Source organism: Doryrhamphus excisus, linkage group LG1 (assembly GCF_037039965.1).
Source record: "Doryrhamphus excisus strain RoL-2023G ecotype Guam linkage group LG1, RoL_Dexc_Guam_v1.1, whole genome shotgun sequence".
Classification (NCBI taxonomy): domain Eukaryota; kingdom Metazoa; phylum Chordata; class Actinopteri; order Syngnathiformes; family Syngnathidae; genus Doryrhamphus; species Doryrhamphus excisus.
In genome coordinates this window covers 25,833,283-25,850,100 of record NC_136357.1, presented here as the reverse complement: position 1 = coordinate 25,850,100, position 16,818 = coordinate 25,833,283, and the positions used below count along the sequence as shown (strand labels likewise).

The 16,818-nt window shown below is 40.1% G+C and overlaps 1 protein-coding gene across 2 annotated transcripts in view; it reads left to right on the top strand.

The window, feature by feature from the left end:
• Positions 1 to 16,818, top strand: part of ntrk3b (neurotrophic tyrosine kinase, receptor, type 3b) — a 273,184-nt gene that overhangs the window by 101,489 nt on the left and 154,877 nt on the right. For both annotated transcript variants that reach the window (XM_078792754.1, XM_078792752.1), the window contains exon 4: positions 7,620 to 7,688. In XM_078792754.1, coding sequence (XP_078648880.1) covers positions 7,620 to 7,688 — 69 coding nt within the window. The remainder of the gene's footprint in view (positions 1 to 7,619; positions 7,689 to 16,818) is intronic.

Sequence of the window (16,818 nt, the reverse complement as noted above, 5' to 3'; positions counted from 1 at the left end):
TTTTCATTTTTTTAAATCTCCTTTTTGAAGCATGTATTTAGCTTACCTGAAGCAGCGATCCATAATTAAAGAGAGACTGTTATTTCCTAAATTTATTATATATTTTTGACACACAATTTATTTTAATGACATTTTATTGCTTCATATTTTCAATTAAAATATTGAGTTACATATATTTAGTCAAAGTGTAGCAGTGATAGGTAATTAAATAGAGTCTGTTATTTACTTAATTACATCAGTCATTTTATTTACTTTTCAAATGTTTGTAATTATTGTTTTAGCATTTATTTACATTAGCTAGCAGTGAGCCATCATTGGAATGAGGCTGTTATTTATTTTTAATAATAGAAGTTTGTTCATTCATTCATTTTCTACCGCTTATGCTGGAGCCTATCCCAGCTGTCTTGGAGCGAGAGGCGGGGTCCACCCTGGACTGGTGGCCAGCCAATCACAGGGCACATATAGACAAACAACCATTCACACTCACATTCTCAGAGCTGGGATAGGCTCCAGCATCCCCATGACCCTCGTGAGGGTAAGCGGTATAGAAAATGGATGAATTAAAAACCTTTTTTTTTTTTTTTTCCAAAGTGTAATATTAGCCACCAACCCTGTAACTCTATCCTGGTGAGTTCAGGAGCAGACCTTTCTGTGGGACAAAAGAGCGCCATTGCCATTTCCTTCCTAGTGAAATGTTGTCTTTTGGCAAATGTCAGCCATCGCGTGAGTTCTAACGCTAACGGTGCGGGATGCTGAGAGTCAAAATGCCACGGCCGCAAAGCAGCAGTATCGTCCCGACGTTGGGTCATGAACATGAATGCATCGCCAGACGGTAGCTAGCCGTGATGCTACGCTAACGAGCTCGGCCCGTGTGGAAGCGGGCGAGCCTTCCCCCGCGGGGCGCTCGCCAAAAGGAATTGTTAAAGACGCACATGGTGGGTGGGGGGGTGCATCAGGGAGGGAGGGGCCTGCGCAGGAGCAAACATAAGGTTTCATTTGGCATTCACTTTGTGGGCCCCCCCGCCCCCCCCATCAATATTTACAGCGAGCTGTCGCTATCACGCTCCCTTCTTACCTCAACACGCATATGGAAATTCTCCTCAACTTCAATGGGACTTTATAACTGAATGATTCCAGGATCAATGATATCAGACACTGGGGTCTTCATTAAGTAATATAAATGCATGCATTCAGGATCAATGATATCGGATATCAATCTGGTTTCATTCAACAATATAAATTCATTTGATATCAGGCATTGTCGTTTCAATTACACGAATAGAATACACAATGAATGATATCAGGCACTATGGTTTCATAAAACAATATAAGAATATGGAATCAGGATCAATGATATCAGATCAATGCGGTCTTTATTAAACTATATGACAGAATGAATTTGGGATGAATGATATCAGACACTATGGTTTTTATGAAAAAAATTGACAGAATGAATTTGGGATGAATGATATCAGACACTATAGTTTTGATGAAACAATATGACGGAATGAATTCGGGGTGAATGATATCAGACACTAGGGTTTGGTGAAAGAATATGATGGAATGAATTTGGGATAAATGATATCGGACACAATAGTTTTGATGAAAAAATTTAACTGAATGAATTTGGGATGAATGATATCAGACACTATAGTTTTGATGAAACAATATGACGGAATGAATTCAGGATGAATGATATCAGACACTAGGGTTTTGATGAAACAATATGACGGAATGAATTCGGGATGAATGATATCAGACACTAGGCTTTTGATGAAACGATATGATGGAATAATTCCGGATGAATGATATCAGACACTATAGTTTTGATGAAACAATATCAGAATCCGAATCGCCTTTATTGTCATTGTATTGCATACAATGAAATTTGAGATATGACAGAATGCATTCCGGATGAATGATATCAGACACTACGGTTTTCAAGACACAATTTGACAGACTCAATTTGGGATGAATGATATCAGACACTATAGTTTTGATGAAACAATATGACGGAATGAATTCGGGATGAATGATATCAGACACTGTGGTTTTGATTAAACAATATGACGGAATTAATTTGGGATGAATGATATCAGACACTATAGTTTTGATGAAACAATATCAGAATCGCATTTATTGTCATTGTATTGCATACAACAAAATTTAAGATATGACAGAATGCATTCCGGATGAATGATATCAGACACTGCAGTTTTCAAAACACAATTTGACAGAATCAATTTGGGATGAATGATATCAGATACTGTGGTTTTGATGAAACAATATGACAGAATGAATTCAGGATAAATGATATCAGATACTACGGTTTTCATGAAACAATATGACAGAATGAATTCCAGATGAATGATATCAGATACCGTGGTTTTGATGAAACAAGATGACAGAATGAATTCAGGATAAATGATATCAGATACTAAGATTTTCATGAAACAATATGACAGAATGAATTCCGGATGAATGATATCAGACACTATGGTTTTGATGAAACAATATGACAGAATGAATTGGGGATAAATGATATCAGACACCGCATGTCTTGCATCCAGGTTGTAAAGAAGTCCTTGTGTACGTGCTGATATCAGTGCTGGTATCTGATCAACGTAATGCGACGCTGTGCCTTTACACTTTCCGGCGTTCAGCACGTATCCTTCCAAGGTTTGATTTAGACGCGGACGGCCATTTCTAAATTCAATAATGATCGTCCCGCAGCACTTGGCCTCTTTCACCTTCCTGTCTTCTGGCATTCGGGTGCCGCTGACGACTCTCTTCGCTGATTTGTTTATATATTTACTAATTCGCTTAGCCCCCCCCCTCCCCCCCCACACACACACCCCACACACGGCCCTCCCTTCCCCGCAATCCAATTTCAGCTGACATTTCTTGTCGAGATGCAAAGGATGACCTTTGAAAAGGGAACGCTTCCTGACAGAGATGTGAAGGAGGTCTCACTTCCTGCTTTCAAAAAAAAACACTCCACTCCATACGTGGCTGTACCCCAACATAGAAAGTATGCACTCAGATATAACAGTAATACCACATCATACTAATATTCATTTCCTTTCATTAGAGTGGCTCCCAACTTAATGACTACGGGAAATGGGAGTCCTGAATTCAGTAGGTGGTTATCTGGCAGTAGGAAACAAAAGTAAGTCACATGGGCAGTAGGAAACAAAAGTAAGTCAGTCAGGCAATAGGAAACAAAAGTAAGTCACACAGGCAATAGGAAACAAAAGTAAGTCACACAGGCAGTAGGAAACTAAAGTAAGTCACACAAGCAGTAGGAAACAAAAATAAGTCACACAGGCAGTAGGAAACAAAAGTAAGTCACCCGGGCGGTAGGAAACAAAAGTAAGTCACCCGGGCAGCAGGAAACAAAAGTAAGTCACCCGGGCGGCAGGAAACAAAAGTCACCCGGGCAGCAGGAAACAAAAGTAAGTCGCACAGGCAGCAGAAAACAAAAGTAAGTCACACGGGCAGTAGGAAACAAAAGTAAGTCACCCGGACAGTAGGAAACAAAAGTAAGTCACACGGGCAGTAGGAAACAAAAGTAAGTCACCCGGGCGGTAGGAAACAAAAGTAAGTCACCCGGGCGGCAGGAAACAAAAGTAAGTCACCCGGGCAGCAGGAAACAAAAATAAGTCACACGAACAGTAAGAAACAAAAATAAGTCATACAAGCAGTAGGAAACAAAAGTAAGTAACTCACACGGGCAGTAAAAAACAAAAGTAAGTCACATAGGGAGTAGGAAACAAAAGTAAGTAAGTCACACAGGCAGTAGGAAACAAAAGCAAGTCGCACGGGCAGCAGGAAACAAAAGTAAATCGCACAGGCAGCAGAAAACAAAAATAAGTCACACGAACAGTAAGAAACAAAAATAAGTCATATGGGCAGTAGGAAACAAAAGTAAGTAACTCACGCGGGCAGTAAGAAACAAAAGTAAGTCACATAGGGAGTAGGAAACAAAAGTAAGTCACACAGGCAGTAGGAAACAAAAGTAAGTCACACAGGCAGTAGGAAACAAAAGTCGCACAGGCAGCAGAAAACAAAAATAAGTCACACGAACAGTAAGAAACAAAAATAAGTCATATAGGCAGTAGGAAACAAAAGTAAGTCACACAGGCAATAGGAAACAAAAGTAAGTCAAGCAGGCAGTAGGAAACAAAAATAAGTCACACGACAGTAGGAAGCAAAAGTAAGTCACACAGGTAATAGGAAACAAAAGTAAGTCACACAGGTAATAGGAAACAAAAGTCACACAGGTAATAGGAAATAAAGGTAAGTCACACAGGTAATATGAAACAAAAGTAAGTCACACAGGTAATAGGAAACAAAAGGCACACAGGTAATAGGAAACAAAAGTAAGTCACACAGGTAATAGGAAACAAAAGTAAGTCACACAGGTAATATGAAACAAAAGTAAGTCACACAGGTAATAGGAAACAAAAGGCACACAGGTAATAGGAAACAAAAGTAAGTCACACAGGTAATAGGAAACAAAAGTAAGTCACACAGGTAATAGGAAACAAAAGTAAGTCACACAGGCAATAGGAAACATGAAGCCAGCCAATGTCAAAGGAATCCTTTGACACTCGCTGAACTGAGGTCTTATTGTATGACAAACACGTGTTTTTCTGGCCCGGAATTGTGAAATTCCAAATGGTTGGAGCAGACAGAGGTTGGTTTAGCCTCTACGTCGGAGCTTGTCTATTTCTGTGAGAGAGAGAGCGAGTGAGCGAGCGAGTGTTGCCATCCGGGCTAATAATGAGATCGTCAGCTGTACTTTATGAGGAAAAGGCAGCGTTAACGTTCCGACTGAGATGCTGTAAAGCTCAGCGAGCGCACGGACAGATGCCTGACATTCATTTTTAAACACATTGTGCTCCGGTGACTCGCTCTCTCGCCGGCTCTTTGCTATTGAATTGTGCGAGGCCCGAGGCGTTCTCCTCCCTCCTTCCTCCAGATTGAATTATTCGACTTAAAAAGCGTTCAACTTTCTTTTATTGAGTTGGCCGGAGCCCCGCAGCCGAGCTCGAGCGGCTCTGTTTGCCTTTTTTTCCCCCACCCGTATCGATAGTCCTTATTTCCATCCCTTAATCCGCGTCCTGCAGATGCGATGCCCCTATGGGCTCTTATTTTCCTGCAGATTGATATTGTGCAGTAAATGGGAGTCCAGTCAAAGGAAAATGGAATTGAAGAGCAAGACAACACTATTAAAAAGAGCCGAGGAGCGTTGTGAGGAAATATCCCGACTGGATGAATGAATGGGTTAACTCTCGTCTCACCAGCTGTCCACTCGAGCTGCTCTTGGAGCAGTCAGCTTCAGGAAGCTTCATCATTCACTAAAACCGTGTGTGTTGTTGTGGCAAGCGTCACAATACGTGACCTTCAAGGATCGATTCCGCTGTTAGCGCTGCAGCTGCACCTCCAGTGACACGACTGTTTACCAAAATCAGCATTGATTTTTGACCCGGTGTGTGCCAAAAAAACAAAAACCTGATGATAAAGATGTAAGGCCGGCTGGCTCTAAGCATCTTCTGTGTGGATGGCTGTGCTTTGATCTTCAGTCAAGACAGTGCATGGTATGCTGACACCAAGTAATGGCGCTATGGAAGGACTAGATCATATGTTACTAGCTGCTATGTCTGCAAGAACCGAGAAGAAAAAAAAGATATCACAGTAATAAGCTTCTTTTGTCAAGATGGTGCATGAAATGCTGCTTGCTGCTATGCTACACTGAACTTACATAACACAGATGATGTTGGACTCAAAGAGCAGACAAAAACGAGATGTGACTACTTTTAATGTTATCACGTTGTTATTGCCTCCATTTGTCAAGATAGTGCATGGTATGCTGACACCAAGTAATGGCACAGTGGAAGGACTAGATGATATTTTACTTGCTGCTATGTCTGCAAGAACCGAGAAGAAAGAAAGTACGATATGTAGATATCACAGTAATACGGCAGTAGGGAACAAAAGTAAGTAAGTCACATAGGCAGCAGGAAACAAACGTAAGTCGCACGGGCAGCAGGAAACAAAAGTAAGTTGCACAGGCAGCAGAAAACAAAAGTAAGTCGCACAGGCAGCAGGAAACAAAAGTAAGTCACACAGGCAGTAGGAAACAAAAGTAAGTCACACAGGCAGTAGGAAACAAAAGTAAGTCACACAGGCAGTAGGAAACAAAAGTAAGTCACACAGGCAGTAGGAAACAAAAGTAAGTCACACAGGCAGTAGGAAACAAAAGTAAGTCACACAGGCAGTAGGAAACAAAAGTAAGTCACACAGGCAGTAGGAAACAAAAGTAAGTCACACAGGCAGTAGGAAACAAAAGTAAGTCACACAGGCAGTCGGAAACAAAAGTACGTCACACAGGCAGTAGGAAACAAAAGTAAGTCACACGAGCAGTTGGAAACAAAAGTCACGCGGGCAGTAGGAAACAAAACTAAGTCACGCGGGCAGTAGGAAACAAAACTAAGTCACGCGGGCAGTAGGAAACAAAACTAAGTCACGCGGGCAGTCGGAAACCAAAGTAAGTCACGCGGGCAGTCGGAAACCAAAGTAAGTCACACAGGCAGTAGGAAACAAAAGTAAGTCACACAGGCAGTAGGAAACAAAAGTTAGTCACACGGGCAGTAGGAAGCAAAAGTTAGTCACACGGGCAGTAGGAAGCAAAAGTAAGTAAGTAAGTCACACGGGCAGTAGGAAACAAAAGTAAGTCACGCAGGCAGTAGGAAACAAAAGTAAGTCACACAGGCAGTAGGAAACAAAAGTAAGTCACACGGGCAGTCGGAAACAAAAGTACGTCACCCAGGCAGTAGGAAACAAAACTAAGTCACGCGGGCAGTAGGAAACAAAACTAAGTCACGCGGGCAGTAGGAAACAAAACTAAGTCACGCGGGCAGTCGGAAACCAAAGTAAGTCACGCGGGCAGTCGGAAACCAAAGTAAGTCACACAGGCAGTAGGAAACAAAAGTCACACAGGCAGTAGGAAACAAAAGTTAGTCACACGGGCAGTAGGAAGCAAAAGTTAGTCACACGGGCAGTAGGAAGCAAAAGTAAGTAAGTAAGTCACACGGGCAGTAGGAAACAAAAGTAAGTCACACGGGCAGTCGGAAACAAAAGTACGTCACCCAGGCAGTAGGAAACAAAAGTAAGTCACACGAGCAGTTGGAAACAAAAGTAAGTCACGCGGGCAGTAGGAAACAAAACTAAGTCACGCGGGCAGTCGGAAACCAAAGTAAGTCACGCGGGCAGTCGGAAACCAAAGTAAGTCACACAGGCAGTAGGAAACAAAAGTAAGTCACACATGCAGTAGGAAACAAAAGTAAGTCACACAGGCAGTAGGAAACAAAAGTTAGTCATTATTTATTAATTAGTTATTGGAACTAAACCTTTAACCAAATGGCGGTGCTAGGTACTGTACATAGTTGCCGTTTGATGCCATTACGGAATAAGATTTGTAAGTGAAGACAGTGCATGATATGCCGTGTGGCGCTGTGTCTCTGAACCTGGAAGGAAAACCAGTCCCATCACGTGATGTCGTGAGGGAAATGAGACGTAAACAATGAACTGCGTTTGTGTATTGTCTCCTGCAGAAACCTGTCCAAGAACCCTCTCAGCACGCTGTCCTGGCAGCTCTTCCAGCACCTTCAACTCTCCGAGCTGTAAGTTGCTTTTTCTTTTTCTGAGGTTTGTCTCTTTATTAGTGCAATTTATCACCGCTCCCTACGCGCTGCCCGTCTCCCGCACGCCGCACATTGTTTGCGCTGCCGTTCCCATTATGTATAATTCCCGTCTTTGTTGTGCAAACCTTCTCATTTGTCTGGCCGCTCGTACAAAAGAGGGAACCTGAAGGCAGCACGCTGATCTTTGTTGACTCAATTAACACGTGGTAAAGGGAATTAACCAGGCGGGGTCGTGTTAGTGTGACCCCCCATCACCACCCACCCCCCCGCACCGCCTCCCACCATTCTCATGTTTGTTATGAATAATTTAGCCATCAGCCGTGTTCCTGAAAGGACTTTCACTGTGATGTGGAGCAACGTGGATGTAATTTACACATCATGACTTGATGCTACCTGTCAGCAATGCTTAGCGTGTCAACCCTCGCTACGTCCCGTCCCTCCTCCCCCGGTTCCTCCTCCTGCGCCTCCTCTTGGCTCAGTCATCATGGCGGCGGCACAAGGAGGTGTATTTCAAGGCTGGGGCTGAGTCGCTGGTCCGTGTGCTACACTGCATGCCCGGCGTTCCAATGTTTTGTTTTGTTTTTTGTCCATGGAATGAGCTTCTTTAGTCAAGATAGTGCATGATATGCAAAACTTGGATGTGAAATCGCGCAGTTGTATAGGTGAATAAGTCAAACTTTGATGCCAGCACAGCACGATCATTAATATAATCATTGTAATTTGATATCACACAAATAAGCGACTTTAGTAAAGACATGACATGATATGCTGCTGATTTATTTGCCTTATTGCTCTGAGAAGGGCAAGTCTGAATTTTTCAAAATTTGAAAAAAATAATAAGGGTTGGAAAGGAAGGGTGCTTTTTTTGCAGCTGTGCTGTAATAAGACCCGCTTACTTGTAGGTATACAGGGACTGCAGATAGGTATTGTTTATTAGGTATTGTTGTCAGGAATACAAACAATCTGGTTCTCATTCTATAAAAGGCCCGGCAGGGAAAGGAAGGGTGCTTTTTTGCAAGACCCGCTTACTTGTAGGTATACAGGGACTGCTTATCGCTCTGAGAAGGGCAAGAGTTGTAAGTTATACTTCCTGTTTGACATGTAGATAGTGAATTTATGTCACAGAAATTAGTCAATGCAGTGCATGGTAAGCTGATGTCAGGTAACAGGGCTATCATGCTGTCAAAGAAATAAGATCTTAAAATTGTTAAGATAATGCATGGTATGCCGATCAAAAAAATCAGAAAAAGCAGAAAGAAACAAACAAAAGTCAAGACAATGCATGGTATGCGGCATGCTGCTGGGCCTCAGTGAACTTTGAGGAATCAGCAATCAAGTACAATAGCTGTATTTCAAGTCGTGGTCATAATAATAAAACAGAAAATGACGTATTAGTCAAGACAGTGCAGGATATGCTTCTTGCTTTTATGCCTTACTGACCCTCGGTGAAAAATGTGCAATAGTCATACGCTGACGTGAAGAAAAAGTCATATTATTGTCACCACAGAAATAAGATTCATTAGTCAAGATAGTGCATGATATGCTGCTTGCTGCTATGCCTCATTGAACTTACAAAAAATAGCATTTTGATATTGCAGCATGATATGCGGCTTGCTGTTACTGAAGTTAGAAAAAGCAAAAGGTACAATAGTTATGTCACCACAGAAATAAGATTCATTAGTCAAGATAGTGCATGATATGCTGCTTGCTGCTATGCCTCATTGAACTTCCAAAAAAAAAATAGCATTTTGATATCGCAGCATGATATGCGGCTTGCTGTTACTGAAGTTAGCAAAAGTTACAATAGTTATGTCACCACAGAAATAAGATCCATTAGTCAAGATAGTGCATGATATGCTGCTCGCTGCTATGCCTCATTGAACTTCCAAAAAAAATAGCATTTTGATATCGCAGCATGATATGCGGCTTGCTGTTACTGAAGTTAGCAAAAGTTACAATAGTTATGTCACCACAGAAATAAGATTCATTAGTCAAGATAGTGCATGATATGTTGCTTGATGTGCAATTGCTAAAAAAAGGGGCTAAAAAGCTAAGAGCCAAGCTAACCTGTTTGAGATGCCATTGCATAGTGAAGACACGTTGATGCTCCTTCTGTGGTGGCGGGCCAAGCAGGTCTATTTCCAGCGCGGTTCTATTTCAAGAGGAAGAAGCAGGGCAGGTCCTAAGAGAGTTGATGACAATGCTGATGCGGGCTAGTACCCCCCTTTGCTTATTAGCTTATTAGTTTACTTTGTCGCCGTCGTCGCCCAGTCGTGTCGGTTCTGCGTGGGAAGCAAATTGTCAGATGGACGCCCTGCTGGTGTTACTGGGTCCTTCCCACTTAGTCTGAGTCCCTTTTTGTGCCGTTTGTACTTTTGTTGTCTGAGCAGCTGTCCACTTGGACTGGATGATTGTTTCCCACGGATTTATCTAGTTTTTGCGCCCTACATTGGAGCCCAAATTTGCACAGTTACTAACAAAAAATAAGACACCAGAAACCTGTGAAGAAATAGAGATGCTATACAGTGACAGTGCATGATATGCTGACTTTTAGTTATCGAGCTAAGAAAGAACTGGATACAAAACCAGCTAGCTTGCTAGGTAACGTATTTGTCACATTACATACTGAATGTACAAAAGTCTTTGATATCAAAATAGTAGTACTTAATAAGTTTCTTTAGTTCAGATACTGCATGTCATGCTGCAGACACAAATAAAAGCAGGTTAGCTGGGTTTATATAATGCTGCATGGTCAACATTTGACGCATTGTACTTTAATGCAAAAAAATATTAAAAAAGTAAGCTTCTTAAGTGAAGACAGTGCATGACATGCTGCTCGTTAAATTGCTCGTTAAATGTGCACGAATGAAGGCTTGGCATGTAGATTGTCTTTCATTGATGCCATCCCAGCAGTAAGATTTATTGGTCAAATTGTGCTTTACATGTTGTCACCGCAGGAATAAGGAATAAAGAATAAGGAATAAGACCCACTTACTTGTAGGTATACAGGGACTGCAGATAAGCCCGGACATCTGTATTAGGTATTGTTGTCAGGAATACAAACAATCTGGTTCTCATTCTATAAAAGCCTGGGCAGGGAAAGGAAGGGTGCTTTTTTTGCAGCTGTGCTGTAATAAGACCCGTTTACTTGTAGGTATACATGGACTGCAGATAAGCCCGGACGTCTGTTTTAGGTATTGTTGTCAGGAATACAACCAATCTGGTTGTCATTCTATAAAATGCCGGGCAGGGAAAGGAAGGGTGCTTTTTTGCAGCTGTACTGTAATAAGACCAGCTTACTTGTAGGTATACAGGGACTGCAGATGAGCCCGGACGTCTGTATTATGTATTGTTGTCAGGAATACAACCAATCTGGTTGTCATTCTATAAAATGCCGGGCAGGGAAAGGAAGGGTGTTTTTTTGCAGATGTGCTGTAATAAGACCCACTTACTTGTAGGTATACAGGGACTGCAGATAAGCCCGGACGTTTGTATTAGGTATTGTTGTCAGGAATACAAACAATCTGGTTCTCATTCTATAAAAGGCCGGGCAGGGAAAGGAAGGGTGCTTTTTTGCAGCTGTGTTGTAATAAGACAAGCTTACTTGTAGGTATACAGGGACTGCAGATAATCCCGGACGTCTGGTTCTTTAAGATTGCCTAACCCACTTAGAGTCCTCGGGGGGGGGGGGTTCTACACACTTTATTAATACTTTAGGGTGTATGAATAATTTATAAATAGGTTGTTCTGCAATTGAAACAGTAAAAAATGTTTTCTTCATAATGAAACGTTTTGTATGAAATCCTACTAAATTCTTTCAGACTGTCACATTAGACACGTTGCACAGAATGCAATGTTGACATAAGGATGGAAATATTGCAGGATTGCATGCATTGTCTCGCCAGCTGTCCACTTGGACGGCGTATTTTATACGCTAATGAATGTTGAAGTCATTAGAGTGGCTACATCCTCGCTCTGCAGGATATGGAATAACATAACATGGAAGTCATAAGCGAGAAGGTAATGTTTTTTTTCTTCCTGTCGTTCCTCAGTCAGAATGGAACATTTAGATGTGACACAACCGCAGACGTGTTTTTCGTTATTGTCAATAAAGTCAAGTCAAGCTGCCATATTGCTTTAATATGACAGACACAACACGTACCGTCGGAAAGGAGGCTTCCAGGGGAGTCATCGCTTGTAGGCGGGCTTCCTTTCACCATTAGGAGAAATATATCCTTCCTTTTTTCTAATCCATTTGTGTGTTTCTGACCCGCAGTGACAGGAGGGATAACACTTCTTTTATTGTCTCCTTTCCAGTAATTATGGATGTTATGGCTTTTTTTTCCCACATACGGCGTGAGTCATATACACAAGCACTGTACCGAAGATAGCTTTTTGGTTTGATTGAAGCGCTGAAGATGACTACATCAAACAAAATGACGGCATCAACGTTCTAAGTGATACTAAAACTAAACTAAAAAGGCAGTGTAGTCATACAAAGTGCATTGCTATCAATATTTACCATAGAAGCATAGCATCGGGGGGGTTATCGGGTCTGTTTGGAGGAGGGGCGGGACCTAGAAAGAACTAGCATCCTCGCCTGCCAGTGCTCAGAAGTGCGTGAGTTTCTGCAACTATGACAACAACACTGACTTAACTAATGAGTTAGTTGATTAATCGCAGTTAACTGATTCCAGTAGCGACCACTGAGCGGATTCAATAGTCATTCATTCATTTTCTACCGCTTATCCTCACGAGGGTCACGGGGGGTGCTGGAGCCTATCCCAGCTGTCTTCGGCCGATAGGCGGGGTGGATATTTTCATTTTAGAACACAGAAAAACAGTTTTACAGGATCACTGCAGGATAGCATAGCAAAAAACGTACCACTTCCACAAAGTATGAGAGGAGAAGCTTTATTTTCACATCACTTTTTTCAGAAAAAATGAGCGCTTGGTTTGCTCACCTGCCTTATTGGAGTGTTTTTGTTGTAAATATTTAAATATTAATAATTATTTGTAATTATTAACTACAATTATTAATTATTAATAATCATTAACAATACATATTAATAATTATTAACCATAATTATTATAATTAATAATGAATTTAAATATTAATAATTGCGAATAATTATTAATTAATTATTATTCATTGTTAGTAATAATTGATAAATATTAATAATAATTAATAATTATTATCATTAATGATGAATTTAGATATTACTAATTATTAATAATTATTAATATTTAAATATTCAAAACAAAACTACTCCAATAAGGCAGGTGAGCAAACGAAGTGCTCTTTTTTCTGAAAAAAGTGATGTGAAAATAAAGCTTCTCCTCTCATTCTTTGTGGAAGTGGTTAATAATTAATAATTAATTAATTAATTAATAATTAATAATAATATGTCTTAATATTTCTTGATATTTAAATATAAAATATTATATATAATATCTATAAAAACATTAATATTTAAATATTTTGTTTTAAATATCAGAAGGTCATTTTTAATGTTATGGGTATAATTCCCTGTTTCTTTGAAACCCCGGTTGGTCGTTATGTAAACATACCCCGAGTCTCCCCCACTTCCTCCCGGTTCTTGGACACACACGCCAATAAGCAGCAAACGTGTTAGCCGAGCAACCCAGAACCGAAGCCCCCCTTCCGGCTCACAAAGCACGACACGCTTCAGCTGTGTGCTTCCTCCGAAGCGAGCATCTCGGACGCATACAAATGGCGTCTTTGTTGTGGTACACGGGGCGGCGCGGCCGGGGTTACGCCTGCGCGTTCCTGATGAATGCTAACGACCGGCCGGCGTTTCATGTCCATATCTTTCTTGCATTAGGAGGTGTCAGTCGAAGCGGGGTGGCGCCGAATAGAAAATGAGTCACCGGATCAAGGGCAGAGTCCCGACACGGTTACTCTCATGTCTGCTGCGTCGCCGAGTGCCAATCATCCGGTCGGGCCTGGTGAGGAGACAGGGGGGCGGGGATGTGCCCGGAGTTCCCGTGGTCGTTAATTATTAGCAAAACACACAAGGCGGCGGCGCTGAGACGTGGCCACCCGCTCCGCTGAACCCACGGATATTATGCTAATGGAGCCGTATGATCTGTCTCACCACCGATTTTTATTGACTTTTATTACGGAGATGCGACAACGGCTACGTCTGATGCCATCAGAGACCATGCAAGGATGAGATGATGCCAAACGTGGAGGTACTCCTTTAATAACCCGTTGAGGACTTTGCTAACAGTGATAAAGGAGGGATTAGCGGACAGTGGATCACCATTCAGCATTTGCGACTGTGCAAATTTAAAAAACTTTTGGTCAAAAATGAACAAAAAATGACATTTTCGTTCTCATTTCATGTTTAATAGATACTTTATTTTATTAGTAACTACGAATTCTTTTAATTAAGTTCCACAAATCTGCAAAAAGTTCATATTAATCAAAAATTACAAGTGAAATAAACTGAAAAGACAAATAATGCAACTGGCAATCAACATTTATAAGTAGAACTTTTAAGAAAATTTTAAGTTAACTATACTCATACCAATTAATTATTTTGAGCTTAAGTGTCTTAAGTTGTTTGTAAACTATGTTTTTAAGTTAATCTTAATCTTAATATAGCCATAGTTCAATTTAATTAAAACATATTAGTTAAAAGTACTCAAAATGGAACAACATGTTAAATGAACTTGACATAATTAAGTAATTTTAACTTTTTTAAGAACTTTGAGTATGCATAATTTCATTTATTTAAGTACTTTGAACATTCGGGTTTACTTTTTTTTACAAGTAACTACGAATTCTTTTAAGTAGGTTACACAAATCTGCAAAAAGTTCATATTAATCAAAAATTACAAGTGAAATAAACTGAAAAGACAAATAATGTAACTGGCAATAAACATTTATAAGTAGAACGTTTAAGAAAATATTAAGTTAACTAGTTATTTGAACTTTTTTAAGAACCCTCGATCCGGAGAGATTCCCGCCCGATGAAGCCAGCAGGACCACACCTGCGAATGAGGATGGCCTGGCGAAGGCTCCTGTGGGTTGAATACGTGTTGAGGTGTACGGAAGCGATGTAGCTAACATAAGACATCATGTCATCTATCGCTGAGATCTCGCCATTGTGTCCGCCGTGAAAAGGCCTCGGCTACCACAATGGGGGAAGCATAATCGCCTGCGCCTCTTTGTCCGCGTGGCCTTTAAGCGCACAAAGATGGCGGCGATGGTGACGATTGCAAGTTCTGGGGGAGGGAGGTGGGCGAGATGATCGGGGATTACGTGAAGCGACGGCGGCCTCGAAGGAAGCTCTCACATTGTCTGGTCAAAAAGAGAAAAACATTCCGTTCCTGAACCTTCTAAATAAAGGTTTATAACATTACTAGAGCCCTCTTGACATAAAATAACACCCCTATAATCACCTTTACACTCCTATTACCGAATATAGTAGACATAATAAGAGAAAATAAGACATATTAGGCATTGAAAAACTGTTTACAACCTTCTAAATACAGGTTTTTAACATTACTAGAGCCCTCTTGACATAAAATAACACCCCTATAATCACCTTTACACTCCTATTACCCAATATAATAGACTTAATAAGAGAAAATAAGACATATTAGGCATTGAAAAACTGTTTACAACCTTCTAAATACAGGTTTTTAAAATTACTAGTGCCCTCTTGACATAAAATAACACCCCTATAATCACCTTTACACTCCTATTACCCAATATAGTGGACTTAATAAGAGAAAATAAGACATATTAGGCATAGAAAACCTGTTTACAACCTTCTAAATATGGGTTTTTAACATTACTAGAGCCCTCTTGACATAAAATAACACCCCTATGATCACCTTTACACTCCTATTACCCAATATGGTAGACATAATAAGATAAAATAAGACATATTAGGCATAGAAAACCTGTTTACAACCTTCTAAATATGGGTTTTTAACATTACTAGAGCCCTCTTGACATAAAATAACACCCCTATAATCACCTTTACACTCCTATTACCGAATATAGTAGACATAATAAGAGAAAATAAGACATATTAGGCATTGAAAAACTGTTTACAACCTTCTAAATACAGGTTTTTAACATTACTAGAGCCCTCTTGACATAAAATAACACCCCTATAATCACCTTTACACTCCTATTACCCAATATAATAGACTTAATAAGAGAAAATAAGACATATTAGGCATTGAAAAACTGTTTTCAACCTTCTAAATACAGGTTTTTAAAATTACTAGTGCCCTCTTGACATAAAATAACACCCCTATAATCACCTTTACACTCCTATTACCCAATATAGTGGACTTAATAAGAGAAAATAAGACATATTAGGCCTAGAAAACCTGTTTACAACCTTCTAAATATGGGTTTTTAACATTACTAGAGCCCTCTTGACATAAAATAACACCCCTATGATCACCTTTACACTCCTATTACCCAATATGGTAGACATAATAAGAGAAAATAAGACATATTAGGCATAGAAAAACTGTTTTCAACCTTCTAAATACAGGTTTTTAACATTACTAGAGCCCTCTTGACATAAAATAACACCCCTATGATCACCTTTACACTCCTATTACCCAATATGGTAGACATAATACGAGAAAATAAGACATATTAGGCATTGAAAAACTGTTTTTAACCTTCTAAATACAGGTTTTTAACATTACTAGAGCCCTCTTGACATAAAATAACACCCCTAAAATCACCTTCACACTCCTATTACCCAATATAGTGGACTTAATAAGAGAAAGTAAGACATATTACGCATAGAAAACCTGTTTACAACATTCTAAATATGGGTTTTTAACATTACTAGAGCCCTCTTGACATAAAATAACACCCCTATGATCACCTTTACACTCCTATTACCCAATATGGTAGACATAATACGAGAAAATAAGACATATTAGGCATAGAAAAACTGATTACAACCTTCTAAATATGGGTTTTAACATTATTAGAGCCCTCTAGACATGATATAACACCCCTATATTGACCTTTACACTTCTGTTACCCAATATAGTAGCCATAATAAGAGAAAATAAGACATATTAGGCATAGAAAACTTGT